The sequence below is a fragment of the Sorex araneus genome, chromosome 1 (assembly GCF_027595985.1).
Source record: "Sorex araneus isolate mSorAra2 chromosome 1, mSorAra2.pri, whole genome shotgun sequence".
Taxonomy (NCBI): Eukaryota; Metazoa; Chordata; class Mammalia; order Eulipotyphla; family Soricidae; genus Sorex; species Sorex araneus.
In genome coordinates, this window is record NC_073302.1 from 125,837,932 (window position 1) to 125,863,769 (window position 25,838).

A 25,838-nucleotide genomic window follows, 5' to 3' on the forward strand; every position below is an offset into this window, starting at 1 on the left:
TTCATTTCTACTGACATTTTAATAACAGATAGTGATAATGCTTGCAAAATGAATATTCTAATCACTGCAATGGTGAAGAAAACAAGAACTGAACCAGAAATGTAAAAAGAAGTATTAAGGGTGACAGAGAGTACAGGGCTTAAGGCCTCACATACTGCCAAACCTGATCTGGTCTCTGGCAGGGCTCCCAGGAATGCAGGGTGCAGACATGGAGAAGCTCTGGGTATGTGGCCCTAGTAGTGCTGAGCACTACCCAGGAAATCCTCAGTACTAAGGACCCAAGCAGCACCACCATCCTAGACATTTTCACTGAACCTCCAGCCCGGTTGGCTAAAAAATCACTGGTCTCCAAGCACCACTTGAAGACCCAAAAAAGAATCATTAAAGAAAATAACAAAATAAGCAGTTTCTGTATTAAAGGATGTGTACAGTTCTAAAGCAGGCCCTTTCCAGAAGTCAATAAGTAAAATAGTTCTTCAGCTGAAAACTGAATTCGGGGGTCTGGAGAGATAGTTCAGTGGGTAAGGCACTTGCCTTGCCTGTGGCCAACCTGGGTTCAATTCCAGGTACCACATAAGGTTTCCTGAGCCCCATGCAGAGTGATTCCTGACAGAAAGACAAGAGTAAACTCTAAGCACAGCTGGGTATGACCAAAAAAATAAAAAAAAAAAAAAAAAACAAGAAAACAAAAACGAAACAAAACTGAATTTGGCTTTAATACAAATTTCCAGAATGAATATAACAGAAAATATAACTACAAGAAAAATTTACTTAACATTTACCTTAGGAGGAGAAGTAAACCCTTATCCCCAAGATGGGATAAAGCTGGCTTCATCTGAATAAGAGCATGAAGATTGGCCTAAAAAGAAATGATCAGTAAGCATATCAATAGCTGCACAGAGAGTATTTCCAAAATGCTGGTGTTTTTCATGTACTATAATTTAAGATAAGTTATGTACAGAAATATTTGAGTAACTCATGCATTTTACTATAAAATAAAAACTCTTTACCTTGTCTTCACATGCTTCATCAAGAATATCAAGAGCTTCAGAAGAGATTGTTTTGTTTTTATCATGTAGTTGGGTTACTAATAATTCAATTCCCCAATTATTAAAGAATTCAACATTAGCTCTTAGTAATACTCTTAAATGTTTTGTTGCGTACAATCGGCAGGCCTATAAAGATAAACAAAAGCATCAAAAAGTCAAATCTTTATCATAGATTGCAGTCTGACTTTACTTTGGGGACAGTTCTACTTAAAAAAAGAACAGAGAATTTAAACTTGAAGGTCGAGCCCAAAGATTCCCAAACTAGCTTTTCATAAAAATAATTATCACAGCCCCCCCACATACACTTTTTTAAAAAGTAAAAAAGCAGAAAATGTCTCTCAGTTGTATCTACGACCCCCTCCCCCAAAATACCACCCCCAATGTTGCCAAGAGGGGATAAGAGCACAACTGCCCACTTTAGCAAACAATGGCCACATGCTTGATAAGACAGCGCTAGTAAAATAATTTAGTTCCTAAATAAATAATTCTTTCCTTTTATAGAAAAATATGGGTAATGTATTGAGTTCTTTCTGGGAGATTTTAATATAAATCAATGCATCCCATATTTTAAAAATTTAAAAATGCTTTATTTCGTTATTTATAAAATATATAGAGCGTGAAAAATAGAGTGTTATTACCTATGTTATACTTACATCAGTGGCTGCAGTTAAGATTTTGGAAAGGATGACTCTAGCCAGGCCATCTCTGCTATAGTCTAAGCTAGAAACTGTCAGTTTTAGCAAGTGATCTTGGTTTTTCAAGGAGCAAAGGTTAAGGAGACTTTTAAAAAAAAAAGGTAAAAATAATGAAAATTACTAGACATTACTGCACTGAGTCATTCAAAAATTATTTTAAAATACACACAAGTATCAATGCATCAAGTCAATTCAAATTATGTTTTTATGTTTTAACAAAACGTACTGAACATACATAGATCAAATTACTACCAATACTGTTTACAGTAAAATTAAAGGACAAATTTAGGTATATCAAAATAATATGAATACTCACCATTGAAAAACACTACATTTTTCTAGCATTTTAACTCCATGAGGGTGACAAGAAAGTGTTCCGATGAATAAAAAGTAGTGTTGACTAAGTGTAGTCAATAAACCATTATTCTGAAGACTTCTTTCAGGTTTCATTCCAGATGAGGCATTGAGCCACTGAACAATATCCTTTACTAAATCTTCTAAGTATCCTTGACCATCCTGAAAATAAATACATTATGGCTTTTTCTTTGGAAAAGCTATGTCTATAATTAGAAAATCAAACAACTTTAACCAAGTATTTTTTTTAAAAAAAGACAATGATGTGACTACAACCACTGCTATTTGTTTCCAATTCTAATCAACACCACACTCCATACAAATGATATTTTTTATTTTATGAAGAAGATGAATCGTCAAGAAGATAAACAACTCACCAGAAGTCACATAACAACTTAATAAATTTAAGTGTGGATTCAAATCTGAATATGGGCTCATTCCCTGTTTTAATATGTAACTGATGCATATTCATAAATAACAGAAAAGAAAATTCAACTTTAAGTATTTTCTCTGGAAAATACTCAAGGAGCTTATTACCTCTTCAGACTCAAGAAGAAATTCTGTAAATTGACAACCCACAACTGTGAGCTGCTTGGATTTGGCAAAATCCAGATCCAGGTTGGCATATAATTTACTACTGGGCTTGTAAAAATAAAGTAATCTTCGTACAAACCTAAGGATCAAAATAAAATCAGAAACAAGGTAAGACCCCAAACAAACAATGTATACTGTTTTGCACAGTGGATAATATAGAAAGATTTCTACTATGCTTTGGATATAAATCACTTTTATTTGGGTAAATGACAAGAAATTTAATAAACACACTTAACAGACTGCATATAAAAATCAAATTAAGAGAATCTAGACTAGCAGGAAACAAAGTAAATATAATATAATTACATAATAAAGTTGAATTTATTATGAGGAAATCCCATGTTCGTGTACTTCTTTGTCTCATGACTCTATAATAATCTACTAGGTAAACAAACATTATCATATTATGGTTTTGTGGCTTTTTCACAATTAGGACAAAAGCAAAGCATAAATAGTACAAGTAATGACAGCAGTTGAGGGGGCTGGAGTGATAGTACAGTGGGTAGGGCATTTGCCTGGCACTCGGCCAACCCACGTTCAATTCCCAGCTTCCTAGATAGTCCCCTGAGCACTGCCAGGAGTAATTCCTGAGTGCAGAGCCAGGAGCCAGGAGTAACCTCTGTGCATCACCAGGTGAGACCCAAAAAGAAAAAGAAAAAGAAAAAAACTATAGCAGTTAAGTTTGTGAAGCAATGAATGCAAAAATGATATTCTAATCTTACAATTTAAAACATAATTTTCTAAGTTACAAAGTAATTTAGTTTCTTTTCATTTCACGTACTACAATCCAATAAAGGTGCCAAGTCAAGGAGTTTGAAAAACAAAGTAGAATGAGACATCATCACTGTTCTTAAAGAGGATAAAAATTAGTACTCTTACTCTTAAATCTAGTGTAAATTATACATTCTGTGTATTTTTCAAAGCAACACAGGTCGGTAAGATAAATATCACGGGTAGATGAATCAAATCAAATTATGTTAATGTAATTAATTTATCAAGCACAAAAGCCATCTTAATAAGACTGACTGGTTAGTAATAACTCAAAAGGAATAAAAACATATAAATATACTGAAAACAGCATTGTAGTTGAAGTGATGTCCATTCTTAAACACTGATATGCTTTGTGGAAGGTATAAAGCATTAATTTAAAGAAAATATAAGAGAAAGATAACTTAGTCACATGCAAGTGGAAGTATTTAAACAGCTATTATTTTACAAAGAAAGCACACTATCCATATTATGTCATCCGCATATATTAGACTTAAGGTAATTATATGACTGATAATATCCAATTTGAAAATTTTTACCTCAAGTACTTCATTTGTTCTAGTGTTAAAATCAGAATATAAGTAACTAGAAGAAGAATTAGCTTATGCTTTTTGGAGAAAGTTTTCAATTGCCAATAATCAAGCATTGGATAAATCTGACTATAATACTGACATTGCAAAGTTTAACTGCTGTCTTTTCTTTATAAAAATGACACGGTATAAAATAGTCTATCTATACCCACTGAACACTATTAAAATGGATATATGTATCCTTAAAATGTCAATTATTACTTCAACAGGTATTAGATATAATATCATTAAAATCAAAGATCTTTAAATTTAAATGCAAAACAGTTCTTACATACCGGTGGAGCTGTTCATCTTTATAGTTTCTGAGATTTACATTTGGCCACTAGGAAAACAAAATATGTTACGTATGTACTTATCAATACCCAAACATTTAATTATGAATTACAATGAATAATAAAATGAAGATAATCCATTATCAAAAAGTGTTTTGTCATACCTTAAGAATGGTCCCTATAAGATTCCAATTCCATTCAAGATTCTCTTTATGTTGAAGGACTTGGCTATCTCTAAGGTTCATTAAGAGAGCTTCTTCTGTATCCTAAAAAAATTGCCCTCGCATCAGAAAACTGATATATAAAATTCATAAAAGTTTCCTGTAAGGATAAATTACCATGCTTTTTACAAATTCAAAACACTAGGCCTGGAGAAATAGTACAGTGATTAAGGTTTGCTTTGTGCAGCTGACCCTGGGTTGGATTCACATTATCCCATATGGTCCCCCCGAGCACCACAATTCCTGAGTGCAGAGCCAAAAGTAAACCAAGAGCACTATTGGGTGTGACCCAAACACAAAAATTTTAAACACTGTGAAATATGTCAATTGCCTAGTTTGGAACACACACTCACAGACACAGACAGAGAGACAGACAGACAGACAGACAGACAGACAGACAGACAGACAGACAGACACACACACACACACACACACACACACACACACACACACACACCCTGCCAATACAATAAATATACCATACTAAATAAAATCTGGGAGGTTAAGAATTAAGAAGCAAAGTTAAAAAAAAAAAATCACAATTTCATGTCAGTACCTTAAGAACAAATATATCTTTCTGAACTCGAAGATACTGATCCCGCTTCTGATGTGTTGCAATTGCTTTCTGAATAATATGATCTAAATGTAGACTATAAGGCTTAGGTCCTCTTTTCTTCATTTCATGAAAACGCTTTAAACAGTTTAAGGCTGCACTGGCTCGCCTAGTAAGAAGAATGCAAAATTTAAAGAGATTACTTTGGCAACTCATAACATTTATATAAATTCAAGGCTAGATAGATACATTTTCCCTGAAAAGAAAACTATTCAAGTTTGGGATGACAAAGGAAAAATAAACAACAAGATGGATTTGCATACAAATTTGACTAGACAAAGATGTACCTACTTTCTTTTAAAGTAGTTGGCACCTTAGACATACTGTTTTTTAAAATTTAGCATTTTACTGATAAGCTCCTAATTCACCTGAAACTGATTTTTGTTACAGAATTGGTATATAATTTCATTTTCTTTCCACATAAATAATCTATAATTTTAGCTAAATTTTTCTATTTCCTGCTGATGATGTCAACAGTACCCTTCTAAAAATTATTTTCACCTCATTTGCATAGCATATAAAAGTCCATTTTTCAAAAATATGGTAGCAATCAAGTTCAGAACTTCTGGTAAATACAAACTGGATTTAAAACTTTAAAACCATGGGCTGGAGAGGTAGTACAATAGTAAGGCGCTTACCAAGCATGTGTCCTACTAGAGCTTGATCATGTGCAAAACATTAAATACAGAAAATACCACCAGGAGTGATCTCTGAGCATAATCAGAAGTCCTGAGTATAGCTGAGTGTGCACCGCCCCTCCAATTTAAAAAACCCACAAAAATAAAATTTTTAAACCTTGAGATATGTCAGACTATTAAGTATTTACTTTCGGGTATAAGGAATTCACTGAGCTAAGAGCAAACATACAAACATACAAAAAACACAGAAAAACATGTAAGCAAGCATACAAAAATATTCTAAAACTATCATTATTGACATTTTGAAATTTAATGGGAATTCTTAATGAACGATAAAATTTACGGTCAGAAGCTGACAGTTTAGAGCCACTATGCTTTGAGGAAAGTACATTTTCCCCAATTAAAGGGACTAATAAAAAAATAAGAGCTACCGTTACTAATGTAAGCCCATAGTCAGAACTGGGATGGTCTGTAATGCTCTCAGTTAATTATATCAATTAATTATATCAATATAACTACGTGTAATTAACTATATTAATAATATTAATCATATTCTGTCTGTAAATATTATTTCCATTGATTAAGAGCCATGATTTTTTCTTGAAGTTAATAAGCTATATTTTACTCACATTATTTTTTAGAAGGGTGCGTGACCCAAATACACAGATCTTTTTATAGTCATAAAATGGGAAAGACAGGAAGAGTCACCTAGACAATATTTACCAAATTAAAAAGATTTCTACGAAGGGCCAGAGTGAGTTTGCTATTTTAGTTGTAAGTTTGCAATACCTTCTTCAATGCTGAGTGTTTAACTCACGTTCTTCAATGCCTGTATTACAGGCTACTGAATTGCGAAGTTTTCAAGCACACATATAAAACAAATATGCTGTTAGTCTGTATGCTTTGTTAATTAAAACAATTCAGTCTTTTTTTAAAAAAAAGTCTGAATTGCTACTCAAAACACAATCTAAAGAAGTCTAATAAACAAATTATCAAATATTTGAGAATAATTTTTCTCTAATCTGTGGTATCTCCAACCCCTCAAAGAATCTGCCAGTATAATCCATATATTTTACATGTTTAAAGTAGAGAAGATCATCTAAGTGGGAGCTGAATCCACAAGCACAATCTTTGCTGGAGCTCATAGTACTTACAGTCTCTTTTCTTTAGGAATATCAAAAGATGCAGCCATATTCATTAGGGTTGGCAGACAGTGTAAATGATGGCTATGTGAGTGAGGAAGAATTGTGTTTGCCTAAAAGAAAATACAACATTATATAAGAATTGAGAAATAGAAATATTTTATAGGTCACCAATATATACCTTCCTTTACATTAATAAAGCCAATACATCTTACAGATTACACATACCACTCAATTTAAATTTTAAGTGGTAGCCTGAAATTCAATTATTAAATAATCTAAAAGAACTAAGAGGCAAAACACCTATCTTGTACTGTTATGTTTAAAAATAACATTAAATGACATGATACTATACTTATAAAACTCAAGACTTTAAAAAATACCTCCCAGAAACAGTAAATTTATAAAGTGGCAGGCTCAATGTGCAGAAATCCATGATATTTCTATAGCAAACAACAAAGCAGGAGAGAGAAATTTGAAACAATCTCATTCACAATTGTACCTCATAAAATAAAATACCCAGGAATTGGGTTAAACAAAGAGTTTAAGAGTCATACAGAGAAAAATATAAATCACTACTAAAGAAATAAAAGAAGACACTGAAAATGGAAACATACCCTTTGTTCACAGATTGGAAGGATATTGTCAAAATGACTTTCTATGCCAAGCACCATATAGATTTAAAACCACTGTTCTGAAAATACCATGACTTTTTAAAAAAGACATAGATCAAATCTGAAATTTATATAGGGCAACATTTACTGAAATTTATATCATCATCATCATCATCATCCCATTGATCGTGGATTTTCTTGAGTGGTTTCAGTAACGCCTCGATTTGTCCTAGCCTTGAGATTTTAGAAGCCTCTCTTTACTCATCCTTCCCAACTGTGCTGCATTGGAGGCTCTTTCAGGGTAAGGGGAATGAGACCCATCATTGTTACTGGTTTTGGCATATGAGTACGCCACAGGGAGCTTGCCAGGCTTCCCCTGCGAGCAGGAAATTTATATAGAATAATAAAAGCCCTCAAAAAGCCAAAGCTATCCTAAGGGAAAAGAAAGATGGAAGGCTTCTTTTTCCTCAACTCCAAATTGTACTTGAAAGTTTAATAATTAAAACAGTGTCGCACTGCAATGAAGACAGACTCTCAAACTAATGGAATGGAGAACTCAGAGAAAGATTCTTAGGTATATGGACAGCTAAACTTTGACAAGGGGCAGAGAGTATTTGGGTGGGGCATAAAAAGTCACTTCAACAAGTCATTTCTCAGCCAGCCACATGAGAAAAATAAAGTCAGACCGCTCCCCCTTCTCACTCTACACAAACAGTTAATTCAAAATAGAGTAAAGACCTCAATATCAGACTTGAATCTGTAAATTATACTGAAACAAACACAGGAAAAACATTTCATGACACAATCTGTAAATACTACTTTCACTGATAGGATTCAATGCCAATGGCTAATCAAACAGAAACAAAGAAACAAATAAGATAGGACTACATCAAACGGAAAAGGGTCTGCACCGCAAAAGAAGTAATGACCAGAATGAAAAGACCTACCTCAGACTGGGAGAAAATTTTTTGCCTACCACTAATCTGACAAAGGATTAATATCCAAGTTGTATAAAGCATGGGTAGAACTTTACCCCCACCCCTCCAAAAAAAAGGCGACTAACCCCATCCAAAAATAGGGGGAGAGATGAGCAGAAACCTTAAAGCAAACCTAGAGATGGTCAACAGTATATAATAAAATGATCTTTATCACTTTATCCCTGGGGAAATACAAATCAAACCAATGAGATATCAACCAGTGAGACAAGCAGACATCACAAAGAAAAAAAGAAAAACAGTGCTGACGTGGCTATGGATAAAAAAAGAACCATCATTCAGTGCTGGTGGGTATGTCAACTGATTCAACCTCTGGAAAGCATTACATCCCTTCTCAAAAAACTTAAGAATTGAGCTTCCATGACTCAGAAATTGCACTTCTTGTCATTTACCCAAAGGGCCCCAAAATTCTATTCAGAAAGACATCTGCACACCTATGTTCATTGCAGCACTATCCACAATACCCACAATCTAGAAACAATCTGAGTGCCTATGAACAGATGACTAGATAAAGAAAACATACTACATACACATAATGAGATACCACTCAGCTTTAAGAAAGACAAAAGCATCTAGTTTGCTGCTACATGTGAAGAACTGGAGAGTTATCATGCTGAGTGAAGTTAGAAAGAAAGTGACACACAGAGAATGATCTCTCTCATATATTGGATATCAAGAAACACAGTGAAGAACAACAAATGTACAAAGGCAACAGAAACTGAGAAATGGTCTTCAGCAGAAAGCTTACCAAGGCGGAGGGATAGGGGGATTAGACAAGGTGGGGGTGGGAGAACACTGGACAATGGTGGAAGGAACCGGACACTCTATGCACGAAACCCTACCATTAACAGTACTGTAAATCAAGGTGCCTAAAATTAAAACTTAAAATAATAGCATTTGAAAACTCAGATGTAATTATCATGGTATATGACTTGATTTCACTGAGTGTCAAAAATCACCTCAAAACAAACATCTCATATTTCTATAATCTTGAAAAATAAGAAACTTACTCTGCGTTCTATCAATATATACCAACAAAGAAAATTAAATGTGAAAATTAGAGATATAAAGGTAATAAGCAATAAATACTGCTATATATAAAAAAAACCCTTATAATTCAAGAGAATCATAATTCTGGTAATGAGGGAAGAGGACACAAAATTTATAAAATTTATTTCATTTAAAGTAAATAAGTTTGAAAAAAATAAAGTAAATAAGCCTGGAAATTGATAACCTTCTAGGAAATGACATTTTAATAAAAATAATTATCAGAACTGAGAAGCTACAATATCCAAAACTATCAAGATGGGCTGAAGAAGAAAAAAGCAAGTAGCTAAACAGTTCATTGATATACAAAAGACAGTAATAATTAAACTATCTTTATCTCACTCACATGGCCCAGCTGTGGAGGAAAAGTAATTGTGGCAGGAAACTGAAAAAACAAAATACGCTCTGACAATAGCAAGCCATAAGCAAGTTTAAAAAGATTTTCATGAGGCTACTTCTAACTTAGGTTTAAAGTGGTTCTTTCTATCTTGCAAATGACTAGAGCTACCCAATACTTCACCTGCACGAAGTAAAAAACAAATCACTTTTATAATCTGCCTTTCCAAAGTTACTTATGCTATAAAATCATGGCCCCCAAATGCTGCCAATCTCTGACTCTCAAACTACAAATTTACAGAGAATATTGTGTTCAAGTATGTTATATATAATATATATATGTGTGTGTGTGTATATATACATGTATATATGTATATTTCATTAATTTTAAAATTCTTCTTGTTACAAGGGGCCACACCTGCTGCTGCTTGTCCCTAAGTGGTTGGGGGCCTCTATGGTCACACTGGCAGTACCAGCTCTCTAGTAGCTCTGGGTAAGAGAGTAAGAGGGAGAGTAAGAGAGGGGATGTAGTGTCAGGGTCTGAACTCAGGCACTCGCCCAAGTAAGGTATATACCTGACCACTTTAGTCTCATCTCTGGTCTTATTTAGAATTTGTGTATCAAGTTTTCTAAAATTTATGCAGTCTGACATATACTGGTTCTATTTCCAGCTGACTAAAGTAACAACTGTAATTTTCTGATTTCTTGATTAAGTTTAAGTTTCTAGGTTAAGTTTTTCTAGGAAATATTAAAATTTTATAGGACCCAAAATACAAATTAAAAACAGTGAGTGTAAAACATCAATATTCAGAACCTTTCATTTCTATACTTTTCTATTTATAAAACTATCACTCTGTGTATGACAATGTTAGACATCAAAGATTCTTTGTAATACAAAAACATTCAGAAAACGCAAATTATTTATTTTAGAAAACACAAAGCAACACTTAACCTGTTTCAGGGGTCCAGAAAAACAGAACAGTGGGTAAGGCACTTGCCTTACGTGCGCTGACCTGGGTTCTACCCCTGGCACCCTATATGGTCCTCTGAGCCCACCAGGAGTGATCCCTTAACATAGAGCCAGGAATCAGCCTGAAGCACAGCCAGATGTGGCAGGAAAAATGGAAAAAAAAATTGGGGGGAGTGGGGAGTCCACTTGTTTCATAATTTAAAATATGAAAGGTATAAAAACTATAATCTACATTTGTTCAACTTACCATATGTAAAAGTTCTCCTAGAAGGATGGTAGCTCTAACTGAGATATGGTCATCACTGTTTGTTATAACTTCAACCAAACCCTTTGAAAATAAAAAAATAACACCATTTCAAAACAGTATATATAAATATTTTTTTGCAGCATATTTTTTTTTTCTGAGCACTACTAGAGGAAATAAATAAAATGAAACAGAGTAGTCTTACTTCTAAAAGTCCATTACGAATAAAGGCAGAAAGTATCAGTGCCAAATAATTATCCATGAGGTCTGGTCTGGAAACAAACACAACATAGGTACAATTTAAATAATGTTTGTATGTTTCAATACAGCATAATTAAACACACAACCAATAATGATATGAATCTAAAGCATCTTCATACCTGGATCTGGCTCGATGGGGAAGAATAGTTTTTGCCTCTGCTGCTACAAAGCCATCTGAAAGCCTCCAACTGTCTTGAAATCTACCAGGATCTAAAACAGTGAAAACATGTATTAAGAAGGAAATTATGGATCACTAAAATATGTCTAGTAAACACAGAACCATCAGCTTGCCAAGCTAGAAAAAAAATTAATATTGATTTAAAACTCAGTTATTAGGGGCTGGAGCGGTAGCACAGTGGGTAGGGCGTTTGCCTTGCACACAGCCGACCCGGGTTCGATTCCCAGCATCCCATATGGTCCCCTGAGCACAGCCTGGAGTAATTTCTGAGCGCATGAGCCAGGAGTAACCTCTGTGCATCGCCAGGTGTGACCCAAAAAGCAAAAAAAAAAAAAAAAAAAAAAAAAAAACTCAGTTATTAAAAAATAGGCTCTGAAAGATATAGGGGGGAAAGTATGCAACTAGACCTAACTTTCTTCAATTGGGCACTTAGGAATTATATGTTAAAAATCAGAATTAGATTTTCTAGTCTCATAATTTCACACTCTCACACTCTTATTGTCTTACTTATTTTTCATTCCATCTTTCTGGGTTTTGGGATAAGGTTGTTTTGGTTTTGGGTACACACCTGGGGTGACACTGAGGGGTTACACCTAGCTCTGCACTAAGGAATCATTTGGCTGTGCTCAGGGAACTATGTGCGATGACGGGATCACACCCGGGTTGGCTATGTGCAAGGCAAGCACCTTACCCACTATACTATCGCTTGAGCCCTCATTACATCTTTCTATTAAACCAATGCTCGTCTATTAGAAAGAACTAGAGATGATAGAGAAAAAGTTAATTTTTCTACTTTGAGAAATTTTGCTTGCTTATTTTTTATACTAATTCCCACTGAATCATGAAAAGATAGTATTATTTAATAGTTCAGTACTTTTCTTTTGAGGGACTGTTTCCATCAGATAAGTCACTTTAAATTTAGGTATTAAAATGATACAAACACCCACTTGACACTTACCTACACTGAGTAGTGCTTCTATAAACTCTTCAGTGACAACAGGCAGAGGAAGACGAAATATATCATAAAGCACTTCAAGCAGGCCTCGCTGCAAGAACAAACCAGACATAGTTATCTTCTTTTTTGGGAATAAATCCTTCTTTAAAGTTTTAATAGTATTTATTCCTAGAACTTTTAAAACCTTGATTAAAAAAAGAAAAACAGCTTTTTATGTGGGAAAACTACCATATCGGGCCAATATTACATAAGGGAAAATTACTGAATGCTCACAACCCCAAAATTTAATCTTTTCATTAATCTTTAATTATAAATACGTACAAATAAACAGAAAGACTAAAAAGCAGTTTGCCCAAATTCATGTCAATAAAACAGTCAAATGTCATTGAACTGATTTCAACGAACATCATCTTTCCAACTACAGAATAAGAAGTGAATTGAGTGAACTGCCCCAACTTTTAATTCTCAGCTTATAGCTTCTCATTAAGAATCACAGTCTTTCATTTACAATGTCTGAATGCCTTCCAATTCACATGTGAGGCACCCTTGGCTAATATTTTCTATTATTTTTCAAATTCAGTTTAGGTTCATGTGAGGAAAAGGAAATGTTTATCTCTGAACAAAATTTAAATAAAAATATTTAAGGAGGAAAAATAAAGGATCACTTAAAGAGTTAATTTTTGCCCCTAATTTCAATTTGTTTTAGATATTTAATACAAGTTCCTACACACTAGTAATTTAGGAATTTGATAATCACATTAACACTACCAATCTAATTTTCATCAAAACCAACACCCACACTATAATTTCTAAGTCAGATGCCATATGATGTATACTTTACTTACTCCTACATATATTTCTGTATTATTTGAACCTTTCATAACCCTTACATAGTATTTGTTTTTCAATGAATAAAGCACAATTAATCTCATTGTGCTGAATAACATTACCATTACTCCTAATAGTATTTCAAATGATTCACATTATAATTAAGGTTCAAACAAAAATCAATTATTTTTAAAAATTGTTCAATTATACAAATGATTGATGAGAAAAGAGTATCACCTGAAATTATTTTTTATAATTCCCTTCACAACAAGTACAGAAATAAGACAAGAACAACTTTTATTTACCCTTATTTCCATATTTGGAATACATAGTACTCCAATTAGAGACTGAATCCCAGAGTTTCCAGGTTTACATAAATTAATAATACCTAAAGAGGATTAAAGAAAAGGAAATCACTAACTTGCATTTTAAAAGAAATCTAAAATACTGCATGTATAAATAAAATCTGCAAAATTTTTCTACATTATACCATATTGTTTGGTTATCGTAAGTAACAGAATATTTCAACATTCTCAGTGATTCCCATACTGATTAGATTCTCTGATTTGTTTCATAGTAAAGAATTTCATGGATCTGATTGTCTGTTACATTTACTAGTGAGAAATTCTTGGGAAGTAAGAATATTAGTGAAATTAAGACAATGGTGTGTCTTCCTTAATTTCTCCTTAGTCTATTATAAAACTTTATTGTAATTTGTCTTAAGTGTTTATTCATACTTCAAAATAAGTTATATGAATTAAACACTTTGTGATAAAACACAGCCAAGCAATTAAAAACATATTAGAATCATGTCACAAAGGAAGACATAGAAAGAGCCAATAAGATATACAAAGTACTCAATGCAATTAGTTTGTTATAGCTCACTGCAACATATGTATGAAACAGATGATATCATTTAAGACAAGTAAGTAAGAGGAAGGTCAAATACCAGATGATCCCCCTCATCTGTGGTTTAAAGACAGAAAAAAAAATGGAATAATCAGTATCAAACGATGAAAAATCCTTGGCAGTGGATTAAAAACTCAGATTAACAAATAATGGAGGAGGGAGTGAAGAGTTTGACTGGAGAGAACATAAGGATAGTGCTGTAGGGTCTTTAGCACTTTGTGGGCGGTAGCTGACAAAAATATAACAAATACTGATGCTACTGCAATCATATTACCTAAACTACAATAAAAAGGTACTAAAAAAAGAGATAGAGGGAGGGGCCAGAGCAAGTCAGCAGGTAGGGTGTTTGTCTTGAACGTGGCCAACCTGGGTTCGACCCCCGCACATCCCATATGTTCTCTGGAATTGCCAGGAGTGATTCCTTAGTGCCAAGCCAGGGGTAACCCCTGAGCATCGCTGGGTGTGACCCAAAAAGAAAAAAAGAGAAAGAGGAGAGAGAGGAGAGAGACAGACAGACAGACCGACAGACAGACACTAGAGAAATAAAATAGCACAGTGGGTAGGGCACTTCCCTTTCATATGTCCAACCCAGGTATATGCAATCCCCGGCATCCCATCTGATCTCCTGAGCACTGCCAGGAATAATTCCTGAGCCCAGAGCCAGGAGTAGGCCTTAAGCATTGAAGGGTATGAACCTAAAACAAAACAAAATAAACACCCCCCCCCAAAAAAAACGCAAGCCAGGAAAACACACCCTCTCTCTCCATTTGTGTTACAGAGTTAGTGACCAGAGAAAGAAAACTTGTCACAAGGTAACACCACTTTTCCTACTCTAGCTAAAATTCAAGACTGACTATGCCAATTGTTGACAAGGCTGCAAACCAAGTGGAATTCTCACATACGATGATGACAAGAATACAAATTTGTATATTTTCAAAAAAATGTCTGGTAGCTCCTTATAAAAATAAAGTTATGTCCATTCTGCAACCTAACAATTTCATTCAGGTGTTTATCCAAGAGAAATGCTCATCCTAGAAGTAAAGGTGTACAGGACTGCTAATGAAAGTTTCATTGACAACTACCAAAACTGGAGGTTATGTTCTACAGCAGACCAAGAGCTAAAAACACTGCCTTATTCACTCAATATACCATAACTGTAAAAAATATTTACTATAGTTGGTACAGTCACATACAGGAAGACATATTTGGTGTATTAGGTACACAGACATATCTAAGTAAAATAAGCGGTTTTGTTTACTATCACACCCTTTTGTATGCAATCCCTTAGTCTGCAAGTATCTTAGTAACTTCATTATTTATTTCATTTGGAGTGGGACTGGGAGAGAAGGGGGCCTTGGACCATCCCCAGTTGTACTCAGGGTTTACTCCTGGCACTGTGCTCATGGATTCCTGGAAAGTGCAAACATCCATATAAGTTGCTAAGAATGGAACCCAGGTTAGACACATGCAAAATAAGTGCCTTATCCACCAAACTATCTCTCCAGTCCTCCTCGTTACTTAAAGAAAGATGTTTGTATTTTATTTCACAAAAGGAACATATACAATCTTTTTTCTCAAAAAATTTGGAATTACTTGTGGCTTACTTGGATTATTTGTTATTTAAGGTTTAATACCTCATACTTTAAGGTAAATTTTAATTATATATTAGTTAAAATTCCTGAGTGGCTTTTTTGCTATTTTAATAGATCACTTAAAAAAATTTTTTTGCAAACCCAGATAATCACTAACACAGAAATTACAAGTACTCACTAAATATGCATATACCATACACATTTTCAGCTGTTTCTTTTTGACATTACAATTTTATTTTATTTTAATAAATTTGGACAAATTCCTTTGGTTCTAATAATTATCTAACCTGAGTTAACATATAAATTAGAAGCTGTAATAACGTCTAAAAATGTCATTTTTCTAACTGGATATTATAAAGCAGCACAGTATGACTTACCTGCCCATGACCGGAATGTAGCTATGATTCCCATTTTACTGGCTAGAAATCTTGCTTCTCTGTCTTCTCTGCTTAACAGGGTAGGGAAAAGTTGGGAGATGTGTGTGTATGGGGAGGGGGAGAATAAAAAATAAAACATTACATGAAATGTATGTTTCTTACTTCTGTGTAAGAATAAGACCTATTAACATGCAAATATTCACATAAAAGTTTAGATAACGTATTAGAAACTAAATTACATGCTAATTTGAAATTCATCAAGGATTTAAAAATAATTAAAATCTTTAAGTGAGCCTAAGAGAGCACTTAGTACGTACCTCCGTTGTAAGGACTCCGCTTATGCAAAGAAAATTACCACAAAACCCTTACTTTTACCATATACATTCACTTCAATATTCTATCCCCAAACTTCTGTATTTTCAACAAGTAAGCTCAAAAATTCATATATTCACAGAAATATTCTTATATATTAGCTACTTGACACTATTATTGTTATCAGTTATTTCCTTCTTTTATAAGCATTTATCCAATCATCTCACAGGTTGAACAACTAGAGAACAGTACTGTGTGGCTTATGTACAGTTTTAATACTTAATAGTAATCCTGTACTCTACTTATGCTATCCCCATCTTTCCCTCTCAGCTGTCCATCTGTTTCTGTGCCATTTTTCCCCCTTGTACCAATCAAATCTGTAACAGTTGTGAGAACACAGAAATCCACAGAAGAATTTGTGTGTATGTATGGGGAAGTAGGAGGTGGGCAGTGAGGGTTAAAGAGTGATCAACAATCTGAGAGTCTATGGATGAGGAAAGAAACACAAAGCCAGACCAGTTCTGTGGCACCAACCAAATGAGAACATAACAGAAACTGAGATTCAGGTGGGGGACTAAGGAAGACTAGACAACTGTATGACTACGTTTTCAGCACACCTCTTTAAAAAGTTAGTAACAGGAACCAAAGCAAGAGTACAGCGGGGAAGGAGCTAGTCTTGCAAGCTTTAGTTTTGCTAGTCAAGGCTAACCTGGGTTGGTCCAAGGAATCTGAGACCCTTCAGGAGTGACCCCTGAGCACCATCAGATATGGCCCGAAATACCAAAACAAAAAAGTTAGTAACCTATTGATTGTGAATGTGTTCTCCAGTTTACTATATAAATCTGTGCTATTTTTTAAAAAATCACTCATTTACTTGCTCACTGGCTATAATGTAACCACCCTGTTCAGAAACTGTCCATATTCTAGAAATCTAATGAAAGTACAGAATCAAATCAGAAAGAAAGTATTTTGTTCAACTAGGAAAACCCCCTCTCCCTCTAATTCTAATTATCCAGGTTCATCTTTTGCTCATCCTGGGGGCAGAAAAAACAGGTAGGTACATATGAAAATACCCACCCTTCCAAGCCCCCAAGTTCCCACTGCCTTTATAGGTGAGATCTTGTGACTTAATATATCACTGCTATGACTGTGATCATGTTAAAGTTATTCACGTAACACAAGAGAATTTAAAATAGGAGAAATCCTGATCTAATTGGAGGGTTTCCTTAGCTGGTGGCAGGAAATCAGTGAGATTCAAAGAATTTGAAGAATGCTCACTGTGTTTGAAGATGGAGGGGAGAGCTCTGTACTAAGGGAAACGGGTGGCATCTAGAAGCTCAGAGCAGGCCACAATTGACGCTGAGTAAGGAAACAGGGACCCCAGTTGTACAAGAAGGAAGTTAATTCTGCCAACAACCTGAACGAGCTTGGAAATGGATTGTTCACCACAGCCGCCAGATAAGAGCCATGCCAGACTTTTGACCTACTGAACTATGGGCTAATAAACCAATGTTATTTTAAACTGTTACATTTGTAGTAAATTATGGTACTGCAATAGAAAAACCTAATTACCTAGCAATAGACAATATTTAAGTAGTAACTTGCGGAAGCCAAGAAAGGAGCAAAATAATCTCAATTTAGCTCATACTTAAGTTACCTGGAATTAGGTTTAAGAAATCTTATATCACATCTATTTTGATTTCTTATCTCAGGCCATGAAAAGTTAAGGTATGATATATGCACAGTGGTGAACCTAATTAAAGCAGCATTTTTCACTCAAGAGAAAAATAGCCATCAGGAACTACATGTTCCAAATATTAGTAAGGAATTCCAGAAAAAATATAAAGTATTAGTGAAAAATTTTAAATATATAATATCAATAAAAACAAGCAAACATGTTTAAAAAAATCCAACAATACTATCAGAAATAGTATTGATAACGTATTTACTAGATAACATATTTACTAGAATTATGTCATTTGCCAAATTTTCAGGAATCCTAAACAAATTTAGTAAGAAGCTATAACATAATAGCTAGTGAATATGTACATTTTCTTCCAAAAAGACTACAAACTATTCTAACTCCTTTCAAGAAATAAACCTGTATTCTCCTTTATTTCCTACTGAACTTAATCTCAAATTTTTACAAGTATACCTTTCCACCTACTCAATTTGCTAAAGAAGCTCTTTCTATTGTTATTTTTATTTCACTCTATTTTATGAAATTCTCAATGTAACTATTGTACCTTTATAATACAAACATTAAAAAAAAAAAAACACTATTTCAACTGCAGCCCATCTTACATTTTAAGAAAGAAATTGCAGGAATCCCTTGCATGTAGTGAGGCTCTGAGTTTGATTCCCATTTAACACAATCCCCGACCCAAGCATCATCTGTGGCCCTCCTAGTCCTCAGCACTGCTAGGAGTGGCCTTCAAGCCCTGACCATTGCCAGGAGTGGCCTCCCCAATAGTAAAGAAGAACGTTTTTAAATAATTACAAAATTAATTGCTGGGGCTGGAGTAATAGCAGAGTGGGTAGGCCACTTGCTTTGCACATGGCTGACCTGGGTTTGATCCCTGGCACACATATCCCTAAGCCCTGATAGAGGTTATTCCTGAATGTAAATCCAGAAGTCCTGAGCATGCTGGGAGAGGCCCCGAGACAGACAGACAGACAGACACACACACACCCCTCCCCCAAAATGGAGAGGCCCCACAAACACACACTCTTATTATGCGCTCGCATACACACACACTTATTATCAACAAATGGAGAGGCCCCAACACACACACACACACACACACACTCACACTCACTCTCTCTCTCTCTCTCTCTCTCTCTCTCTCTCTCTCTCTCTCTCTCTCTCTCTCTCTCTCTCTCTCTCTCTCTCTCTCTCTCATTATGAACAAATGGTACTTACTTGAGTTGTCCTTCAGCTGTATCTGGACTATGTCTGTAGTGAAAATCAGTATAGGGTGCTAAAATTCGCTAATTAAAAAAAAACAGTTTATTATAAAATACATTCTTCTTATAAAAGTTAAAATTAATTCTTCTGCTCTTTAATTTGACATACTATTTAATAGATATACTTCTTCAGATACGTTACTGAAAATAAGCTGAGTTCTACCGAATTTTGACCTATTTGTAAATACAATTTCCTCAAACTAAGCAAAATCATGTAACCAGGATCAGGTGAAGAAAATAACATCATTTAAATTGTGGATTCTTAACCCTCATAGGGTCACTTTACTTTTAAAAACTGTTATAAAATAGGGGGTGGAGTGATAGCACAGCGGGTAGGGCGTTTGCCTTGCACGTGGCCGACCCGGGTTTGAATCCCAGCATCCCATATGGTCCCCCGAGCACCGCCAGGAGTAATTCCTGAGTGCATGAGCCAGGAGTGACCCCTGTGCATCGCTGGGTGTGACCCAAAAAAAAAAAAAACTGTTATAAAATAAAACTGATTTCTTATCAATAAGTGTTTGTGATCTGTATGTGTGTTTTATATATCTCCATACCTGGGATTGTCTAAGTTTTTCAGGAGAAAAAAAAGTTTAAGTGGAAAAAATTTTAAGAAATCCTGATTCTAACACTGATTTAGTTTTGCCTCTTTTTTAATCATTTAACATACTAATATTCTCTTTGTTATAATTTTTTAAATGCAAGTTATTTTATTGCCTATGCATTTAGCACCCATGCTAAAATCATTATTTTGGAACCTTAGCAACAGCATATCCCATTTGCCAAATCTCATGCCTCACTCTATAAGGTATGATAAGCAGAATTAGATAAGCACGTTACCAATAATACTTTTGAAAATTAGTGTATTCTTTTCAAATTTTATCATATACATCCCTCTTAATTTCTTCCCACATTTCCTTGTTTCTCTCAATTTTCCTCCTGAGATTTCTTTAATCCTTTGTATCTGCCTCATTTTTTAAGCAACAATAAAGATGTAAAAATTTGTGTGAGTCAAGCATCTAGGAAAAGACCAGCAGTTTATGCTGATGCAGCAAACACTGGTCAGAACAAGAGTCATCTGAAAACTTAATGGGAGGTAGAGTACGTGCTTCAGTTGTCGATAGTAAGGGCTCAGTTCCCCTCCACATACCTTGGGCTGCTTAACAGTTTTATGACATAAAGGCTAGCAATCCAAGAGTAATGTTTCTTAAAAATCCCCTCAGTCCTTTCCTCTTTCTTTGCGTTTCAAAGGTATTTTCTCAAAGCTAAAGTGATAGCACAGTGGGTAGGGCGTTTGCCTTCCACGAGGCCAACCGGGGTTTGATCCCATATGGTACCCCGAGCACCGCCAGGAGTAACCTTGTGCACTGCTGGGTGTGACCCAAAAAGCTAAAAATAAATAATAAAATAAATAAAAGCTATTTTCTCCAGGTTAGCCTGGTATTATTTTCTTTCAGCACCCTACAAATACTGTATTTCTGGTTTCCTTTATTTCTACTGAAAAAACAGCAGTCAGATTTCCCCCTAGAATGTAATGCATTTATTTTTCTTAGTTACTACTATGTATTTGCCTGGGCAAGAGAGATAGTATAGAAGTTATGGGCTGAGCCCAGTTTGATCTCCAGCATCACACATGGTGCCCTGAGTACCACCAGGAGTGATCCCTGAGCACAGAGCCCTAAGTAAATTCTAAGCATTCCTGGGAGCAGCCCAACATCCACTCCATCCCCAGAAGATAAGTGGATTTTTATTTATCTTGGATTTCAGTAATCATATCATGACAGTGATTATAAACTGTTTTCTTTTTTAATACCTTATTTTATTTTTTTCTGAGCTTTGTGGACAGAAAATTTTAGCAAACTTCTGGCCACTGTCTAGCTATATGCTGTTTGTTCAGTTTTTTTTTTTTTCCTCCGAAGTCTAAAGTCTTTCATTCTGCTCTCCCTTGTTTTCTGATTTTGGAGTAACATCAGGCTGTGTTAACGGTGGTGCTCAGATGGAACCCAAGTCAGCTGCATGCAAAGCAAGCACCTGACCTGTTGTATTTATCTCTCAGGCCCTGTTCTATTTTATAGCCGATTATTTTTTTTATTCACTTCTTTTGGGAAATCAATGAAAAAGTTTTTTTAAAGAGCCAAAGTGAACAAAATAATAGAGGAAAAATATTACTAAATAAGCACTGAGTCTTAAAGACAGTACAGGAGGAGTTAAGGTGTTTACCTTGTAGACAGCTGACCCTGGTTTGATTTCTGGCACGGCATATGACCCAGAGCACCACCAGGAATGACCTACTGAGCAGAGCCCTGTGTAAGCCCTGAATACTCCAAAGTATAGCAATAAATAGTAATATCAATGTAATAATGATGATAATAAAGCCATTTGTTCTGTTCCATTCACTTTTTCCTTCTGTACTTTCCTCTCATTTTAATTGATCTTTTTTTCAGTTTACTAGTGATATTTTTTTGCCCAAGTGCAATTTTTTAATTTTATTGTATTTCAAATTTCAGGCATATTTTCAGTTCTAGAATCGCCTCCTACTTGATTCAATTTGTGTATGTCAATTATCTAGTAAAATATTCCATCATTTAATCTATTATATTCCTCTTTTCCTCCATTTTCTTGAAAGTAAGAATGGTTGGAATGTTTTATAGTCTTTCGCTCTAACTACAATATCTAGAATAAGACTTCTTAAACCATTTCCACTTGTCACTGAAGAAATTCTTATGCAACCACACATATGTAATTAAATGGAATAGGTTAAGAAGTCAAACATTTGCTGCTTACAAATAAAAATTATTTATATTAGAAAAAAATTTTTTTTTGGTTTTGGGAACCACACATGGTGATACTCAGGGATTACTCTTGACTTTGTGCTCAGGAATTACTTCTGGCAGTGTTGGTGGGGGGCATATATGGGATGCTGGGGATCAAGCCCAGGTCAGTCACAAGCAAGGCAAGTATCCTACTCACTGCACTATCTCTCCAGTCCCTGAAATATTTTTTAAATATTACCCCATATGGAAACACAGCTTATAGATTAAGAAGTAAGAATTTAGATCCCCCATAGGCATATTTCTACAGGGTGCCTCAACCAATGCCCTTGGGATTTTTTGTCATAAGCTGACTGAAGTCTTTTTCTGTGACTTTTTTGATTCTAGGTTTGTTTTTTGGGAGGAGTGAGGGAGAGATTTTGGGGTGGACACACATCTGGTGGTGCTAAGGGGCTACTCTCAGCTTGGTACTTGTGGGACCATGCGAGGATGGGTTCTCCCTCCCTCCCTCCGTCCGTTCCTCCCTCCCTCCCTTCCTTTTCCCCTCCCTCCTTTCCCAAGACATTTTTAATTGCCAGACACTGTGAATTTTGGTTTACTCTTTCTTCTGTTGGTTCAATTGAGCTGATGATCTAATCACCAAATTAAACTGAGATTACACTGCAATTCTGACACGAATGAATATGCTTCTGCTTTTCCATATTCCTAAAAATAATACTCTAATTGTTTCAACTGAAAGATTAGCAAGTATTTTTCTCTTCAGCAGTAAGTGACAAATTTTTCTCCATGAAATTTTAAGTACTAGAGACTGGAGAGAGAACACAGCAGGTAGGGCACTTGCCTTGCATGCCACCAGCCTGGGTTTAATTTCTAACATCCCATTTAGTCACCCTGAGCACCATAAGGGGTAATTCCTGGTTGCAGAGCAAGGAGTAACCCCTGAGCATCATTGGTGTGGCAAAATAAGTAAATAATCCCTCTTACCCCTACCCCTAAGCAGTGAGCTTATTCACCCAGAATGGTTTCAGAACTTAAGAAATGTCAAGAACAGGAAATCAGTTATAGAGAACTTTGTCACTTTAGCACCAGACAACTACTAAAAGTTTTTCCTGTTTTTTAACCCAACAAAAGCATTATCTAGATTTTCAACTTCTGACTAAATCCGAATCAGGATATAACCTGGGGGGATGGAGGATGGACCGATATCTAATCAATTCACTGTTTCCTAGAGAGGTCTTTTAATATCTGTCTATGAAGCCCTAATAAAATCAGAACTATGACTTCTAAAACAAATGTGAAAAATTCAGAAAAAAATACTAGGGGAAATATGTTATATGATATATAACACCTACAATAGACAACAATGTAGTGTATTTATGCTAAGAAACAATACAACCTATGTGGTCATTCTATTTCAACCTTCACTACAACTTAATAAAGTAGAGCATATTCTTCTTTTAGAATAACTAAAAATGAGCAAATTAATAAAAAATTTAAACTGTAAAGTATTACTTTCGGTTTATATGATTATTTGCTAACAGCATGTTTCCAAAATCAGAGACTATTAGCATGAGCAGTGTATAAATAACTAAAGCTATTTACACAGAGAACAGTCAATAGTTCACCAATGTTCACAAAGCCTTTCAAAACAGTCTCCTTTAAAAAAAATTATATTATGTAACTGTACGTGTGCTATAATTTGCTTATTAGTAAGCTTTTCACAAATAATTAAAAAATTTACTATCATATCATCATTTGAATTTAAGAGTGTGAAATATTTAAAGTATTTTCAATTCAGACCAAATAAAATGAGGAACAAAATATTGCTAGGAACGTCATTACTTTAGGTTTGATAAGGAGAACCATGCTATATTAAAAAGAATATATTCAAACACAAATTTAAAAACTAGAAGACAGTTAAAAATTCCTACCTCTAATTCTACATCAGCTCGCACATATTGTCGAGTCTTTGGATGATTAAGGAGGTGTAAAATTGTAGTAATGAGAGCCTCATTTATTCGACTTAATTGGCAATCAATAACATTTTTCAAGATGGTATTTAATCCACCTCTAAGAGCCACCACCTCTGGATTCTGAAGTGCTAAAAGAAAAAAAGAAAAACTTAATATATTGTACTTGGAAGCAATTATCTAAAAAATAAGAAATTTGAAATACTTTACTATTTATATTCATTTCTGGTATAAAATCAATTCTAGTCAATGACATTAAAAGAGCACGTGGATAAGCATATCTAATAAGAGCTACTGAATATACTTTGCCATACCCTAAATTTTTTTAATGCCCCGTATTTCCATATCCTTCACATGTACTAGAAGAAATTCTTCCTATTAATTCCAAGTTGTTATTTGTAGAATGGAAATATTAGCACTTTACCCGTTTTAAATTATTTACTTTAAAATGTGACTTGTAATTTCACTTTACAAGAACATGCTTTAAACTCAAACTCCTCCCTTACTCTGAAGACAAGTATTTGTTCTGCACAGGTACGCTGATGAATTTTAAATAAGTTCATGTTAATATTACAGTTTTCAATCTGTCAGGAAATGGGATTTGGTTATAAACTTTTGTTTAATGTTTAAACTTAATTTTGCATGTTTGATATAGAAAATATTTTTATATTTTTGGTATATATTTCATATATATGTGTTTGTAACAAGAATTCTTCATCTATTTCTTGATAATCTGGTTTAACAGTTTATTAAATAAACTTGAGAAAAAATATCTCGTCTTTTACCTCCATTCAAGGGCTGGAGTAATAGCATAGCGGGGAGGGCATTTGCCTTGCACACGACCGATCCGGGTTCAATTCCTCTGTCCCTCTTGGAGAGCCTGGCAAGCTAACGAGAGTATCCCACCTGCACGGCAGAGCCTGGCAAGCTACCCGTGGCGTATTCAATGTGCCAAAAGCAGTAACAAGTCTCACAATGGAGACGTTACTGGTGCCCACTCGTGCAAATTGATGAACAACAGGATGACAGCGCTACAGTGGTACTTTTTCAAAGATGTTCTCATGTTTGTTCCTTTCCTTTATATTCATTTAGTTGAATTTCAGAATAAAATTTTTTTTTCTAAATTAAGAATTACTACTTACAGTGGAATGTTAGGCCTTAATGCTATACAGTTCAATAACATTTGAACAATGTCTCTACATTTATAATCAACAACCCAATCTTGGTATAAAATTTTCATCATCTTATAAAAAAATTCCCTCTCATCAGTTTTCAATGCACAAACACTAATCTTACTTCTACCTGTATCAACAGCCATAGCTTCTTCGAACAACTGAACTCAAAATTATCTTCTAAGTATGCATACAACACGTTTATTTCATTCTTTTATACTTTAGAATTAGTTTCATTTTTTTCTATTATATATGCATAACTGCTAGGAACAAGATATCAAGTCTGTTATTTCACATTTCTATTATAACGAATACCAATTTATTTTCCAGTTGTTTTCTAGATACATATAGTGTCTTCTTATAATATGCAAGCTTAAAATATTGTAAATAATGTTAAACAAAAGAAT

General features: G+C 34.6%; 1 protein-coding gene across 2 annotated transcripts in view; it reads right to left on the bottom strand.

The window, feature by feature from the left end:
* The window catches only part of RICTOR (RPTOR independent companion of MTOR complex 2), a 127,534-nt gene that overhangs the window by 33,697 nt on the left and 67,999 nt on the right, over positions 1-25,838 (bottom strand). For both annotated transcript variants that reach the window (XM_055132094.1, XM_055132093.1), the window contains exons 8-24: positions 24,221-24,390; positions 19,478-19,545; positions 16,243-16,310; positions 13,670-13,752; positions 12,540-12,627; positions 11,523-11,613; positions 11,348-11,414; positions 11,146-11,226; positions 6,949-7,049; positions 5,100-5,265; positions 4,487-4,588; positions 4,326-4,372; positions 2,636-2,771; positions 2,061-2,260; positions 1,703-1,829; positions 1,011-1,175; positions 783-859 (exon numbers count right to left, since the gene is read on the bottom strand). In XM_055132094.1, the coding sequence (XP_054988069.1) occupies positions 783-859; positions 1,011-1,175; positions 1,703-1,829; positions 2,061-2,260; positions 2,636-2,771; positions 4,326-4,372; positions 4,487-4,588; positions 5,100-5,265; positions 6,949-7,049; positions 11,146-11,226; positions 11,348-11,414; positions 11,523-11,613; positions 12,540-12,627; positions 13,670-13,752; positions 16,243-16,310; positions 19,478-19,545; positions 24,221-24,390 (1,837 nt within the window). The remainder of the gene's footprint in view (positions 1-782; positions 860-1,010; positions 1,176-1,702; positions 1,830-2,060; positions 2,261-2,635; positions 2,772-4,325; positions 4,373-4,486; positions 4,589-5,099; positions 5,266-6,948; positions 7,050-11,145; positions 11,227-11,347; positions 11,415-11,522; positions 11,614-12,539; positions 12,628-13,669; positions 13,753-16,242; positions 16,311-19,477; positions 19,546-24,220; positions 24,391-25,838) is intronic.